At 41.8% G+C, this 15,749-nt stretch overlaps 1 protein-coding gene across 6 annotated transcripts in view; it reads left to right on the top strand.

Moving 5' to 3' along the window:
- SLC25A13 (solute carrier family 25 member 13) overlaps positions 1-15,749 on the top strand; it is a 240,920-nt gene that overhangs the window by 168,437 nt on the left and 56,734 nt on the right. For all 6 annotated transcript variants that reach the window (XR_014066092.1, XM_081531535.1, XM_081531534.1 and 3 more), the window contains exon 14: positions 13,393-13,533. Coding sequence is in view for 5 of the 6 variants with exons in the window: in XM_081531535.1 (XP_081387661.1) it covers positions 13,393-13,533 (141 nt within the window). In the remaining variant the exon portion in view is untranslated. The remainder of the gene's footprint in view (positions 1-13,392; positions 13,534-15,749) is intronic.

Genomic DNA, 15,749 nt, shown 5'->3' with positions numbered 1-15,749 from the left:
GCAGTACAGGTTCAGTTTCTTGATCACAGCAGGGTGCTGACCCCTCGTGAGGCCACTGGGTCCAGCACTTTCCCTTCACAGCTGAATGGAGTGCGGGGCACCTCAGCCTCATCCCCTCGTATTTGCCAGCTTCTCTTTAAGATTGCCGAGTACCTGCCCATCTTCAATATTTGTGAACAGCAGCCGAGTGCGGTTGGGCACTGCGTTTGAGTTTAATTCACCCACTGTTATTTGCCGAAAATCTGCTTTTGTACATGTGTTCTTCATACACCATGATAATACCTGCATGCATACAAGTGACATGCAAGTTATTTTCATGTCTTCATTTAACATTGAGGTAGAGAGTAAATGGGAAATGTGTCGAAGCTTAGATTTCCTAAGAAATCTTTGTTTCCCAATTTATTCAAATATCACATTCTGTTATCACTTGAGTATTCATGTTATATCTAAAGTAAGTCATTAGACATTTACTAGCGTAGACCTTTATTGTAGTTACAGTTTTAAAGTTTTATTTGTGTCTAAATAATAAAAATAATGTACATAGGTTTTAGTTAAAAAAACCTCATCCTCCATAACTTCATATTAATCTATTTTTGACACATGTAAGCACACATTTTTGAATGTCACTGTGCAATTAGATATTCTTAGCACATGTCACTTGTGAAAAGCACTTTAAATCTAAGTACATTCAATTGAGCATAATTAAAATATCAAGATACATATTCTTCATATACATTTTGCCACTTAATTTTTTAAGTAGCTCTAAGTATCTACCATGTGAATTCAAATTAAAGGGAGGTGATTAAATTACAGTTATATTTAATGCTTTTAGTTTAAAATATAGCAGAAATTACACTGTGTTAAAAAAAAATACACTGCTGTTTTCTGTGGACAGAAGATTGATGACAGAATCAAATTTTTTTTTTTTTTTTTTTACATGCAACACTGTTACTATTCTCTGAGTATTCACAAGACTGTTGCCTAGAATGGTGGGGGCAGGAACAGGGATCATAAGGGCTTTATCATCTTGTGAGTTCTTTTGACACCTCCCAAGTCCCAGGAAAGAATGTTCAAGGAATGCATCTTGGTTAGTAAAGAAGCATTAAGAGAAGGGCTTGTTTAGTTTGTAACAGGTGAGAGAAAATGAGTTATGGGGCTCCTGAACATCTTTTAGATTATCTAAAAGATTATCTTTTAAATAATGTGTGTGTTTAGGCTGCTGCTATTTCCTATGATTGTAATCATGAGCAGAACACCTCAAGTCATGTTTAATTCCCGTGTAACTTTTTTTTTTGTTTCTTCCCACCACGCAGTTTGAGAGATCTTAGTTCCCCAACCTGGGATTGAACCTGGATGGAGCCTGGCAGTGAAAGCGCCAAGTCCTAACCACTGGACTATCAGGAAATTCTCTATTCCCATATAACTTTAAAACCTACTTGGTCATAATCATTGGCCCTAAAATAAGTTACATTTTAGTGAAGAGCACTGTTCTTGGAGTAGAGAATTTGGACAGTACATTAAGATTCTGGATACTGTTGCCTTTCTAAATATTTGATTTCTTGAAATTCTGTTTTTAAGAAAGAAGTATTTCTCCCCTCAATAAAGTTAACTGTGCAGATCAGAAGTGTTAGTAATGAAGTAAATCATATAATATGGCAGAAGGAATTTGGGTGGCATAAGGGGGAGAAAGAGAAGAAGAAATCAAGCTGACAGAAGCAGTCGGCACTGAGCAAAAGCTGTGAGAGAAGCCACATTTCAGGTTCTTTGCAGACTAGCCCATTTTAGAGAGGGGCTATTAGAAGAAAAAAACCTATATTTTACTTCAAGGCTTGAGGACCGTATCATGGGAAAAATTAGAGCATTTGGAAAGAATGATGCTTTGTGTTGATAGAGTGCCATTCAGTTTAGAAGCTAGGTTCTTGGGCTTCATGCTGACATAGTTGTAGCTTCCATAGCCCCACGTCCCTTTCTGGTTGCTCTCAGCCCTCCTGGAAGCAGAAGTGAATTGATGAAGATCATGGACTTTAGAGGGACTCACGCAGCTAAAACTGTCGTATGGAGATGTGCACTTTTGTTTGTGTCGGTAGCGAGATCAGGCGTCTAGCGTCCACTTGTGCTCTTCTCAGTCGCTTCAGTCATGTCCAACTCTTTGACCACGTAGCCCACCAGGCTCCTATGTCCATGGGATCCTCCAGGCAAGAGCACTGGAGTGGGTTGCCATTTCCTTCTCCAGGGTATCTTCTTGACCCAGGAATCGAACCTGTGTCTCTTAGGTCCCCTGCATTGGCAGGTTTATTCTTTATCACTAGTGCCACCATAAACCCTAGCATCCTCTTGGGATGGCTTTAAAAGCCAAGTATTAGAACTTGATCTTGAACATTAAGGGTGATTGTGTTGCCTTTCCCTTCTAGCAGTCGTATCACCTGATCAGAAGGAGTGCATGGTGCGTCATTTTCGGCAGGGGAAGCTCTTCTGTACTGCACTCTATCTAGTCTCTTTCTCAGCCCCTTCTGTGCACGTTTCCACAGTGGCTTGCCAGCTGTTGAGAGCAGCCCACACCTAATAGAGACCAGCCCACAAATAGTGTTATAATCTGTGCTGGTTATCTACCTAGCCATTGTCATTTTTACCAGGACATGATGATTAACCATTTCTCAGTAAAAAAACAAAACTTCAAAATGTAAGAGTACCCAGAAAGTATTGAATGTTACCTTGAATTTCACTAAATATAATTGAATGAACTTGTATTAAATAAAAGCCATCAGGTTATGCTGTGCTCTATAGCATCACCTATCACTCAGTTAGAGGAGTTCTTTCCATCCTTTTTTTACTCCCCCTTTTTTTGACCCGATAAGGCCACTTCCTACGAATCCTGAGTATCACTGTGCTTTCCTATGAAAGAAGGTTTAATTTGCAAGATCCTAGGAAAGAAAAACTTGAAAACGCAATTGTACTGGCTTTAAAAGAGGTTGTTTAAACTAAATTCACCTAAACAGAGTTCTGTCATGTATTTATTAATGATACCCAGTACCACTGATTGAGCGCTGTGGTGTGCTGTTGTTTGGTACTTGTTTTGGTACCAAAAACCAATTTGGTACCAAATTGGTGCTTCTGGTACTTGTTTCCATGTTCTCCTCTCATCACCCTCTAAGTAACACCCAAAATATGGGCTCCATGAGGGTGAGGATTTTTGTCAGTTTTGTTTATTCCTGTACACCTGATTCTACAGTTGGCACATTGAAAGCATGAAGAGCATTAATGTCACTGTGTCCATTTTACAGATGAAAGTTTTGAGTATGTAAGAAGTTTGTCAATCATGAGGCCACACTGACTCCCAACAGCGCCCCCCCCCTCCACTTCTTGAGCAGCTGCCCTGTGTCACACACTGTGCTGGTTGTTGGTACATACTTTATTTAGTCCTCACAATGAGTCTATGAAGTGGTTATAACTCTTTGATGTTGTTCAGTAGCTAAATCATGTCTGCCTCTCTGTGTCCCAGTGGACTGCAACATACCAGGTTTTCCTGTCCTGCACTATCTCTCGGAGTTTGCTCAAACTCAGGTCCAGTGAGTTGGTGTTGCTATCTAGCCATCTCATCCTCTGTTGCTCCCTGTTCCTCCTGCCCTCAGTCTTTCTCAGCATCAGGGTCTTTTCCAGTGAGGTGGCTATTCGCATCAGGTGTCCAATGTATTGGAGCTTCAGCTTCAGCATCAGTCCTTCCAGTGACTATTCAGAGTTGATTTCCTTTAGGATTGACTGGTTTGATCTTCTTGCAGTCCAAGGGACTCCCAAGAGTCTTCTCCAGCACCACAGTTCGAAGGCATCAATTCTTAGGGCTCAGCCTTCTTAGTGGTCCAACACTCACATCTGTACATGACTACTAGAAAAACCATAGCTTTGACTAGATGGACCTTTGTCAGGAAAGTGATGTCTCGGCTTTGTACTTGTTTATTTTTTTGTCTCTACTTTTTAATGCACTATCTAGGTTTGTCATAACTTTTCTCCCAAGGAACAAGCATCTTTTAAATTTCATGGCTGCAGTCACCACCCACAGTGATTTTGGAGCCCTGCAAAATAAAATCTTTCACTGTTTTCACTTTCCCTGTCTATTTGCCATGGAGTGGTGGGCCTGGATGCCATGATCAAAACAGTCCCATGTAGTGTTTAAACTCTGGCTGCCTGCTGCACCTTCCAGTCTTCGGGTGGAGGGCTTGAAGGCATGCGCAGTGGCCTTAGGCTCATCCTTAGATGTCACTAACTGCTTCATCCTCTCATCTCTGTTGCAGGTCAGACCAACTTCGCCATAACTTCCACTGGAGAGCCAGAGTGTAACTCTACTGTTGCTTCTTAGGGCTCTTACCTTGTTGTTTTGATTTATGCCTTAGAACTTGAGTTGTGGCTCCTTACGCCAGATCCCGATCCATTTGATTCTATTTTCTGTATCTTTGAAGGCTATATAGTAAGACTAAGACTAATAATTGTCAGTTTCTGCTGTGAATCGAAATTATCCCACAACTCGGTGTGTGTCATTAAAGCAAATCTGCAAGCTTTACAAAACTCTCTTCCACTCCTCCTCCTCGCCTCAGAACTTGTGCTGTTCTGCTTAAGTGTAACATAATTATCTGTTTATCTTTTCACTCTCCCTAGGTCTTTTTCTCCTTAATACCCTAAATAAATGTTCATTCCACCTTGCTTGCTTCCATAAATGACTAGCATTCTCTCTTTCTCCCCTTCCCTTGAGAAATGTAGATGACAGGAGCTCTCTAATTTCTCAGCCTCCATCTGCAATCACAGGTCACTGCACGCACTGGACTTCACCTCCCTGTCTCAGCAGCCTTGGCTGGCTGCCTTCTCCCTTCGAGAAGCCCCTTTCTTGACGTCTGTGCCTGTGTCACTGTGCACTATGGTGTGCAGCTGGAGGGTCTCTTTATTTCTTAGCTCTTTGTTGTTGCTTAGTCACTTAATTGTGTCTGACTCTTTGCGACTCCATCGCCTGTTGCCCACCAGGCTCCTAAGACCATGGAGTTCTCCAGGCAAGGACACTGGAGTGGGTTGTCATTTCCTCCTTCAGGGGATCTTCCCAACCCAGGGTTCAAACCTGTGTCTCCTGCATTAGCAGGCAGATTGTTTACCTCTGAACCACCAAGGGAGCCCTCTATCCTTGCTGTTTCATCTTCCTTTCACCCCATATAAACCCTCGCCTTCAGGTAGCACATACGTAGGATGATGCCCTCATCCGTGTCTCAGTCCTTAATTCCCAACTTGCCCTTTTATTGCCTTCTGGGTGTGTCGTTTCTCTAGGTCTCTTTGTTCCTCCATTTTACACATATGCAAAAACTCAGATCCTTTCTCTGATCCTACCCACTTTCAGCCCCACATTCAGCTCCAAGCCCTGCTGATCTCGACTGCATCTCCCCACTTCCTATCTCAGGGCTTCCCTGATGGCTCAGCGGTAAAGCACCTGCCTGTGAATGCAGAAGACACAAGAGATGTGAGTCCGATCCCTGGGTCAGGAAGATCCCCTGGAGAAGGGTTCCCCTGGAGGCAGCCCACTCCAGTATTCTTGCCTGGAGAAGTCCATGTAGTCCACGGGGTCTAACAAGTCAGACACAGCTTAGTGATTGTGCACACACCCCCACACCCCCTACCTAATTACCAATGTAATTGTTCTAATTCTGGCCTTTCTTCTCTCTCACCTAGTCTGCTAAATGCTTAATTTTTGTTCCTGCCTCAGGGGTTCTCCCTCCTAATAAACTCTCCCCTCATAGCTCAGTTGGTAAAGAATCTGCCTGCAATGGAAGAGACCCTGGTTTGATTCCTGGGTTGGGAAGATCCCCTGGAGAAGGGAAAGGCTACCCACTCCAGTATTCGGGCCTGGAGAATTCCGTGGACTGTATAGTTCATGGGGTTGCAGAGTCAGACACGACTGAGCGACTTTCACTTTCACTTTGCGCCCCAGTCACGAGACATAGATAATAGTCACAACACTGGCCAGCTCCTAAACTTCACTTACTGGCTTCCCTCCCACCACAGGTTCACACCGAGGCACCTCCCCAGGGGGCAGCTCCACTCACTGAGGGGAGCAGTGCAGGCCTTCCACGCACTGGCCCCAGTAGTCTTACTTTCCACCATACTGTCTCATACCCCTTCCAGCCATCGGAAGCGATGATTCTTCCATGCTTCCATGATAAGCAGTGGAAATCAGTGCTCAGGCTCTGGCGTCCAGCAGGTCTGATTCAAAAATCCAGGCTTCACCTTCTTAGCAGTGTGACCTCTGGCAAGGTACATAACCTCCTTTCAGCCTCGCTTGCTCACTTATAAAATGGAAATAATAGTATCACCTATCTGATGATGTTATGAGGACCCAAGGAGAAAGTCTAACAGAGCTTTTAGCAAGCACTCAATAGATGTTCCGGGATGATCATGTTGATTTCATCGTAATTACCCTTATTAGAATCACTTTGGACAGTTGTGCTGCTGGTTTTATTTCCCTTCTGAGTGTGACACAAGCTCTGGTCAGGGTGACTGTGTCTTTCTCTGCCTGGATTACCTAAATCCTAACTGCAGTTCAGTGACCAGTTTACGTGGTACCTTCTTTTTTCTTTTTCTTTCACCAATTCTGTTTTTAATTTTTTTATTTTAGTTGTGGCAGAAACACATGGCATATAATTTACCGTCTTAGCCATTCTTTTTCCTTGATTTATTTGTTTGTTTATTTTGGATTGCGCTGGGTTTTCGCTGCTGTGTGAGGGCTTTCTCATTGCATTCAGTGGGGGCTACTCTGTTGCACTGCACAGGTCTCTCATTGCAGTGGCTTCTCTCGTTGCAGAGCACAGCTCTTGGTGTGTGGGCTCAGTAGTTGTGGCTCACGGGCTTCAGTAGCCTGTTGCATATATAGGATCCTCTCGGACCAGGGATCAGGCCCGTGTCCCTAGCATTGGCAGGTGAATCCCTATCCATTGTACCACTAGGGAAGTCCTTAGCCATTCTTAATTGTACAATTTAGTAGTGTTAACTGTATTCATACACCTGTGCAACACATCTCTAGAAGCTTTTCATCTTAAAAAACTGAAACTCTGCTCTTGGAACAATTTCTCATTTCTTCCTTCTGCCAATCCCTGGAAACCATAGCTTTCTATGAATTTGTCCTTGAGGTTCATCCATGTTGTAGCATGTGACAGGATTTCTTCCCTAAATAACAGTCCAGTGTATATATTTCCCACCTTTTCTTTGTATATTCATTGGCTGATGGACTTTTAGCATAAAATATTTTTAATATTCTCCTTTAAAAAAAGGAACTTAGAGATATAATCAAGTTAAAGTGGAAACCTTGTTTACATCTTGATTCAAACAAACCAATAAACACATTTTGGAGCCAATTTGTATTTTTAACTTTGGACTAGGTATGAGATGATACCAAAGAAATATTGCCAATTTTATTATGAGTGAAAGTAATATTGTGATTTTGCTAGAAAATGTCCACACATTTAGGGAGCCATACTGAATCATGTAGAGGTAAAAATTATGTTGTGTGATATCTGCTGTAAAATGCATTAAGCAGTGAAAAAGAAAAGGTGTTTAAAAAAATAAGACAAGTTATATGAAGCCACAGTAATCAAACAGCATGGCACTGGCATAAAAACAGGTATATTAAGCTAATGGAATAGAATAGAGAACTGAGAAACACACCCTTGTTCGTATGGTCAAATGATCTTCAACAGAAGTGGCAAGACCACACAGTGGGAGAAAGAATGGTTTTTTCCAACAGATGGTGTTGAGAAAACTGAATGTGCATGCATGCTAAGTCACTTCAGTCATGTCCAACTCTTTGTGACCCTATGGACTGTGGCCTGCCAGGCTCCTCTGTCTCCATGGGATTCTCCAGGCAAGAATACTGGAGTGGGTCCCCGTGCCCTCCTCCAGGGAATCTTCCCAACCCAGTGATTGAACCCATGTCTTTTATGTCTCTTGCATTTGCAGGCAGGTTCTTTCCCACCTGGGAAGCCCTTGAGAAAAACAGATATCCACATGCAAAAAAATTAATTTGGACCCTTACCTTACATTAAATGTAAGACCTGAAACCATAAAACTACTAGAAGAAAACATAGGGGAAAAACTTCATGACATTGGATTTGGCAGTGATTTCTTGGTATGACACCAAGGGTGCAGGAACAAGATTAGACAAATGAAACTATATCAACTTTAAAAACATCTGTGCACCTGTTATCTCCGTATGTATTTTACCACCTCCCCGGATCATGCAAGCTAGCAGAAATCTTTCCCTCCTTTGAATTGCATGGCAGTGTCTGGACCTTAGCTCTTACCACATGTTAATCTTCTGTGCCATTTTTTGTATTCATAAGGGCTATATTTCTTGGACTCAGTAGAAAACTCTTCCTTCTGCTTGTTGGTTGTGTAGCTCTGAAGTGTAAGTTGCTGAATTAGTTTGTTAGAGCTGCCATAACAGAATACCACAGGTGGAATGACAAGGTAAATTTATTTTCTCACATTTCTGAAGGCTGGAAGTCCAAGATCAAGGTGTTAGCAGGGTTGGTTTCTTCTGAGGCTCCTCTTCTTGGCTTGAAGACGGCTGCCTTCTTACTGTGCTCCACACGGTCCTTTCTCTGTATATACATGTGTCTGTATCTTGGTTTCCTCTTATTGTAAGGACACCAGTCACATTGGATTAGGGCCTATCCACAGAATTTCAGTTTATGTTAATTAGTTCTTATAAAGTCCTATATTTGATTTTAGTCACATTCCAAGATACTAAGGGCTAAGACTTTAATATATGAATTTTGGTGGAACACTGTTCAGCCCATAATAGTTGCTTCCATCTTTCTATGCCTCGGTTTCCTCTTATGTAAAATCTGGGGGAAAAAAAATACCTCTTGAGTGAACAGAAAGCATATAGAATATTGATACATGCAAAACAACATCCTAATAGCCCATGATGGATGCTTAATGAATGTTTATTACCTCCAGTCCTCTTTCAAACTCCTTGGGAATGGAAATGCTTTCTCACTCATCTTGTGTCCTTACTGTTGCTAGGACAAACTTGGAACCTGATTGCTTAAAAATATTTGGTGAATTGGGACTTCTTGGTGGTCCAGTGGCTAAGACTATGGGCTCCCAATGCAGGAAGCCCAGGTTCGATTCCTGGTCAGAGAACTAGATCCCACATGCCTCAACTAAGAGTTCACATGCCTCAACTAAGACCCAGCGCAGCCAAATATATATATATATATATATGTTTTTTTTTTAATTTGTTGAATAAATACATGAATGAATGATCAAGCCTCAGAAGTGAATCTGCAATAGGTGCATGAGTTTCTCTTTAGGTGGATCCAGATACTGGGTATTAACTAAGATTTCAGTCATAAAGACTATACTGAGAAACCTGAAAACAAGTCAGCGTCCCCATTGTAAATATTTGATGCCACATGGAGCTGGTTCTAATGGGGAAAACTATCACCTGGCATGCTTGCCACAGACTCCAGAAAGTCACAGGGAAGTGCTTTGTGACAAAATTGTACACATACAAAAAGCAGTATCTTCACAGCCAGAGGCGTCAAGTGATGAGGGACACGGAGACATCACGTGCACAATAGGTGCTCCTGTCCGTGCTCTGCAGATTCAGCTGTCTTTGATCTCTGCAAGGTGCTGTGAATGGACAATAGGCCAGGAGGCTGAGGAGAAGCCGCAGCGCACCATTCAGTGATCCGGTCCTGGGGGTGCCCAGACCCCGTGCATCTGATGATAAGCATCTTCTCTCAGTGCCTCGGAGTCGCTCATTTCCTTCCAGTTTGACTCCAAAGGACTGATTCATCTTTAGCCCCACTGCAGCATGCCACTTTGAGTCTGTAGGTTCTTTCTTTCTGAAGCCGCAGAGGTAACGAGCCCATCATCATTTTTTCCTTGTATCACTGCACTCTTTTCTCCCCACTGCCTCTATTTTCTACAGCTCTCCAAAGGGAACTTTTGCATCATCCTTAGTGATTAGACTTCACTGTGCTGCCCTCAAAGATTGACACCTATCAGTTGGCTTGGAGTCAAGGGAATTGATTATTATTTCTTATTTTATTGTATATAATATTAACTTTTGTGGGTATTATTTATAAGATAATGAATGGGCTTCCCTGGTGGCTCAGCGGTAAAGAATCTGCCTGCCATGCAGGAGATGTGGGTTCGATCCCTGGGTCAGGAAGATCCTGTGGAGAAGGAAATGACAGCCCACTCCCGTATTCTTGGCTGGGAAATCCCATCGACAGAGGAGCCTGGCGGGCTACAGTCCATGGGGTTGCTAAAGAGTCCGACACAACTTAGCAACTAGACAACAACAACAAAGGTAATGAATAAGATAGCAGTTCTATACCTAAACATCATAACCGTTAATAATGTTATTACTACTTGGATATGTATAAAAGGTTTGTTAGAAGTTCAGATGTAAAACACATAAATGTTACTCTCTGTAAATATGTAGAAAACTGGAATTAGAAATCAAAGCCTTAAGCCCTTTAAGCAGCCTCTCAGAGTTGAAAGGCAGCCTAGAGATGATGTAGTGAAGTAAAATGATTCGTAACTCTCACTGCACATTTTAATCACATAGGGAGGGGCAGATGCAGGAATTTTCATTTAACTTGCCAACAGTAAGATCTAGGAGTCACTGCTTTTGAAAAGCTCTTCAAGCAGCCATCACATGCCACCAGGGAAGACAGTCATCAGTTTGAGAACTAGAGGAAAGGAAACCAGTGTGTTTAGAATCCCTGAGCACTGTGCCGGCTGCTGTACATTCGCCATCTCTGATCCTCTTGACAAGTGAGATGGTTCAACTAGTAGTGACTGAGGCTCCGTCGTCACACATGATGCTCAGCTGCCCCTTAACCGCTCTTGGCAGCACTCGGTGAGTGTGCGTTGGATTTCTGTTCTGTTCTTCTAGAAGATCCATGGACTTGTGCACTGACTGCTCTCTATTCTACCCTTGGTGGACATGGTCTTCCCTACTTTGGAGCTGACCCAGAGGGATGGGATGGGGAGGGAGGTGGGTGGGGGGTCCAGGAAGGGGAACACATGTAAACCCATGGCTGATTCATGTCAATGTATGGCAAAAACTATTACAAATAGTTTACAATTACTAATTGTAAAGTAATTAGCCCCCAACTAAAATAAATAAATTTATTAAAAAAAAAAAAAGTCAACCTCAGGCTAATTCCAGCTCAGCAAATCCTTCCCAGCAGTTCTGCCCCATGGAACAGTTTTTAAATTTTTATTTATTTTTGCAACATGAAAACTCAAGTCCAGAAGCACAAACACAGTCCTTTACTGTGCCCTCAGCCCTGGTACCAAGCCAGGTCCCTTTCATCTGTTCGTTTTGCCTCCCTTAGGCAACTCCCTCCCTGTCACTTGGAAAGATGCAGGTGCAAACTCACAAAATAGTCCAGGGCTGCAGACAGGCAGGGGTTGGTCTTCTGGCCCACCTGCAGGTCGTAGGCGTGTGAGCAAGGTGTGGCTGTTCTGAGCCCTAGGGCAGGGGAAGCAGAATGGCTTCGTGTGGACAAAAAAAACCCAGCAGGCTCTCCTTCCCCCTTTAGAGGGGCCTTCTGTGGGTCTTTTCATGAATCCAAACCAGGTTTTTTCTACAACTTCCTTAGTCACCCAGGAGAGATGAAGATGATGGGTGAAACATGATATAAGCAAGTACAGACAGGGAGTCAGTGGCTGTCTAGACAGAGGTGAAGACTGCCTTCTCCGTAGTTTATATGTGTGGAGAGAGGAATATCCTAGACTGTTTTTAAGAATGTGTGTCTTGACTAAGTTTGGTAAAAATGGAAAAATGATTTGATTTAGACAGTTAAAGGATGAACATTTTTCCTTTTTTTTTTTTGTTAACATTACCTCTCGTATTAGATAAGTTGTGCAGCAGTATTTGTTTTTCTTCATGGAAACATCACATGGTCTATGTGGAAGAAACAAAAAATATAGCAGAAAAGAAAATAAACCAGCTGTTACCAGTGTAGTGTATCTCTGCTACGTGATGGTCAGGGATAGCAGGGAGAGAGGCATGCATGTGTTTACACATCTGAGAGTTTTTGCTTCGTAATGCGTATTGAATATCTCCCACCTTATTTTTATTGGCAGCATAATATCTCATTGCAGGCACATACTCAGGTGCATTTAGTCTATCCCTTCCCACTTCATATTTATGTTGTTTCTGATTTTTGTTTCCAGGTATTAAACAATACTTCAGAGGCCATTCCTATAACTGGTTTTGGTTAATACAAGCCATTTTCTGAGGGCACACACATTGGTAGGATCAGAGACTCTAGTAAGAAGTAGTTTGGTATGAAATTGACCCAAACTGTGCCTGTTACCACAATAGCATCTGCTAAGCTGTAAATGTCAGCACCGTGTCTGTGGTCTGGTTTGGTGATGTGGCTACGTAATGAAGATTCTGAACTACATTCGTGTGTCAACCTTAGTTTGGAAGATATAAAAATGTAATATGTTTGAGACAAGGAATAACAAGTTGAAGTATAGTAAGAATGTAATTGCTTATAATAAATATAGGCTTATAGCTTCAACATAGCTTAAAATTTCCCTTAGAGTGTGCACTTGAAAGATTTCCACAGATGATCTTGGAGGTGTGGCATCCAGCCATTTGCCAGAATGAACACATGTTGTTCATAGTTTTGGCTGTAATTGATTTAATGCATATTTTTTACTACTTTGACATTTATCATGTATGAAAAGAGCAATTCTATACACAGGTTAATACATAAATAAAATATAATAGTACGTAAGTCCATAAAATGGTGTTTTATGAGGGATCTGATTTTTTAAGAGAAGTAAAAAATAGCTTTCATCTAAGTTTGCGTGTTCTCTGGCAATTTTTGAAATAGTGATAGAATTGTGAAGTGTTAATTAAAAAAAAAAATCATGGGAAAGCCTGTGTTCTCCTTGCCCCCTTCCCATGCTGAGGAAGGCACAGTCGTCTCTCTTTAATTGGATACCACTTGACTTTCATTTCATGGCTGCCTTTGTGTGCTTGGCTTTGAGTCTTGTGGTGGCAGTTGATTGTGCTTCAAGGAATGTTTGTCACTGTAGTGTGAAGACTTGGGGGAGGCCAACAGGAGTCTCTCTGTGTTGGACCAGGTCTCTGGCATTTGCTCTCTTTCAGCCTCCACATGAAGGAAACAGAGGCTGACCGAAGTCCTGCCAGGCAGTCACTGTATTTTGATTCAAACTCATAATCACTGTTTTAATTGTTGGGGCAAGAATTGAAACTCCAGTCTATTGAGAATAGAATATTCTGCGCTCCTTTGAGGAGAATCACTCATCTCTTCCTGAACCACCCTGCTTTATACTAAATCTTTTCTTTTCCTCCTTTTCTAGGCAGGGGGCTCCCAGGTGATTTTCACCAATCCTTTGGAAATTGTCAAGATCCGTTTGCAGGTGGCTGGAGAAATCACCACAGGTCCTCGAGTCAGTGCTCTGTCCGTTGTCAGGGACTTGGGCTTCTTCGGGATCTACAAGGTAAGTCCTCTTAGTCATTTATTTGAGCGCATGCTCATCTCCTACACTAGTTAAGTGTTCATTGGTGCGAAATTGATTCCTCACATCTGTGTACCTGGAAAAGATCTTCTGCCAGAGCTCATAGGGCATCTTCATGCCAGTTAGAAAGAGGTGCCCCTTCCTGCCATCTGCCAAGTAGCTCTCTTTAGAAGACATAAGTCAAGGATGAATATGATGTCATGACCCCACACACACACAGTTTGCCACGGCACTGGCTAGAGTTTTGTTTGGGTCTGTTACTGATAGAAAAATATGATTCTCAGCGCAGTTGCCCATGAATGGCAGCTGCCAGGCTCACAGGGCGCCATCTTTCAAGGGAGACTGGCTGAGTTCAGTTTACCCACACATGTGAATCTCATACCAGATCAGGAATTTATGTTCTGATCCTGTCGTTCCAAACCTGTCCATATGTGTGCCTTGTCATAATTGTTTTGCATGTCAGCCATTTATCATTTAGGAAATAGTTTTTGAGAACAATTGCAAAACAAAAATTTTAGACGATTGTTGAAATTTGTTATTTACATTTTTCTACCAAAGAAGTTGTAATGAACTAGAACTAGCTTTATATTATGCCCTGCTGTAAGGCTTCATCAAACATAAGGTGTTCACCGTTTTTCAATGAGAAGATTTAAAAAAAAACAGTTTCATGGCCAACTTGAATAAGTAAACCTTCAGGGATATAAGAAGGTAAGTCAAATGTCTATTTAAAATATCTTTCATTTATTTACACATAGATATATAAAATCACATTGTAAGGAATTAATGTTGCTCTTTTCTATGTAAGCATATATAGAAATATTTAATTATTCATATGAGTTTTGTATCAGTTTTGTGATCACCACTTAATCCACATTTTAAATCATTAGTTCACATGGTTTTACAAAGCCTGCCATCTTCATTTCATTCCATGCTGGCAAGAGGAAGGCCTTTTAGACATCGTGTAATACTGACCCTAGAAACCTTGTCCCACAGACACATATCATTATTAGAGTTGTTCCTTTTTTTCTATTCCTAGTTTATCCTGAATGAATATAAATGGTCCATGTGTAACATACTGCTTTTTCAAGTGAACTTTAAATGGCCTAGTTTTGCCATTCAGCACAGCATTTATAGAAGTATCCCCTAGGAATATTTTTTTATCCTTTTCTTTTTAACTCAGTTTTTTAGGTGACCTTGGTAAACAAACTGAGGTTGTTTCAAGCAAGTCTGCCTTCCTCACCTGGAACTCTGTACTCCTCAAGGTCAAATAGTGGAAAGAGTACTCCAAGATCTTAGACTTTGTAAGGATCAAATATTATGTTATGCCCTCTTGGTGTTTTGGGGAGAACCTCACCCTTTATTTAGACATCTTGTAGTGTTTAGGAATAAACATGCTGATTTTTTTAAAGTAATTTTATTTATTTGTGTATTTTTGGCTGTGCTGGGGCTTCATTGCTATGCGGGCTTTTCTCTAGTTGTAGCGAGCAGGGGCTACTTTCTAGCTGTGGTGCTCAGGCTTCCCATTGCAGTGGCTTCTCTCGTTGTGGATCACCGGCTTTAGGGCACCTGGGCTTCAGTAGTTGCAGCACGTGGGCTCAATAGTTGTGGCTCTTGGGCTTAGTTGCTCTGCGGCATGTGGGATCTTCCTGGATCAGGGATCAAACCCCGTGTCTCAGAACTCTGCATTGGCAGGCGGGTTCTTCACCACTGAGCCACCAGGGAAGGAAGTCTTATGCTGGTATTTTTTTTTTTAAGTAGCACTTAAAATGTTCAGTGTGATCGTGCAGTGGAACATGATGTGATAGCTGTTTCATTAACCAAATTGTGCTCCAGCTGTAAGAAATAAACAGTATTGTCATGAGGCATAGCATTCATCATCAATTTGAAGAAAAGTCAGCTTCTGTTCTGAATTTTTAGGCTCTTGCAGACTTTCACATGATATAGCAGCATGTCATTTTGACAAGATGCCAAGCAGTCTTTCAGTGGCTTGTCTGGTAAAAAGCACTTAGGTGCTATGGCAATGAGTGCTATCGAAATGTGTAGATGGATAAAATGGTAAAAACTTGTTTGCTGACACAGAAACAGAGACTGTTAAACTACCTGCAAATGATACAAGACTGAGACTCAGTCCTTTTCATCTTCATAGTATTTCATAATCTTAATCCCCTTTAACACCCCTTGGAAGGAGTCGGTCTCCT

Source organism: Giraffa tippelskirchi, chromosome 10 (genome assembly GCF_054371585.1).
Source record: "Giraffa tippelskirchi isolate mGirTip1 chromosome 10, T2T-mGirTip1v1.2.pri, whole genome shotgun sequence".
In the NCBI taxonomy this organism is placed as follows: domain Eukaryota; kingdom Metazoa; phylum Chordata; class Mammalia; order Artiodactyla; family Giraffidae; genus Giraffa; species Giraffa tippelskirchi.
Note: the sequence above shows the minus strand (reverse complement) of the source record. Positions and strands in the feature narration are given on the sequence as shown.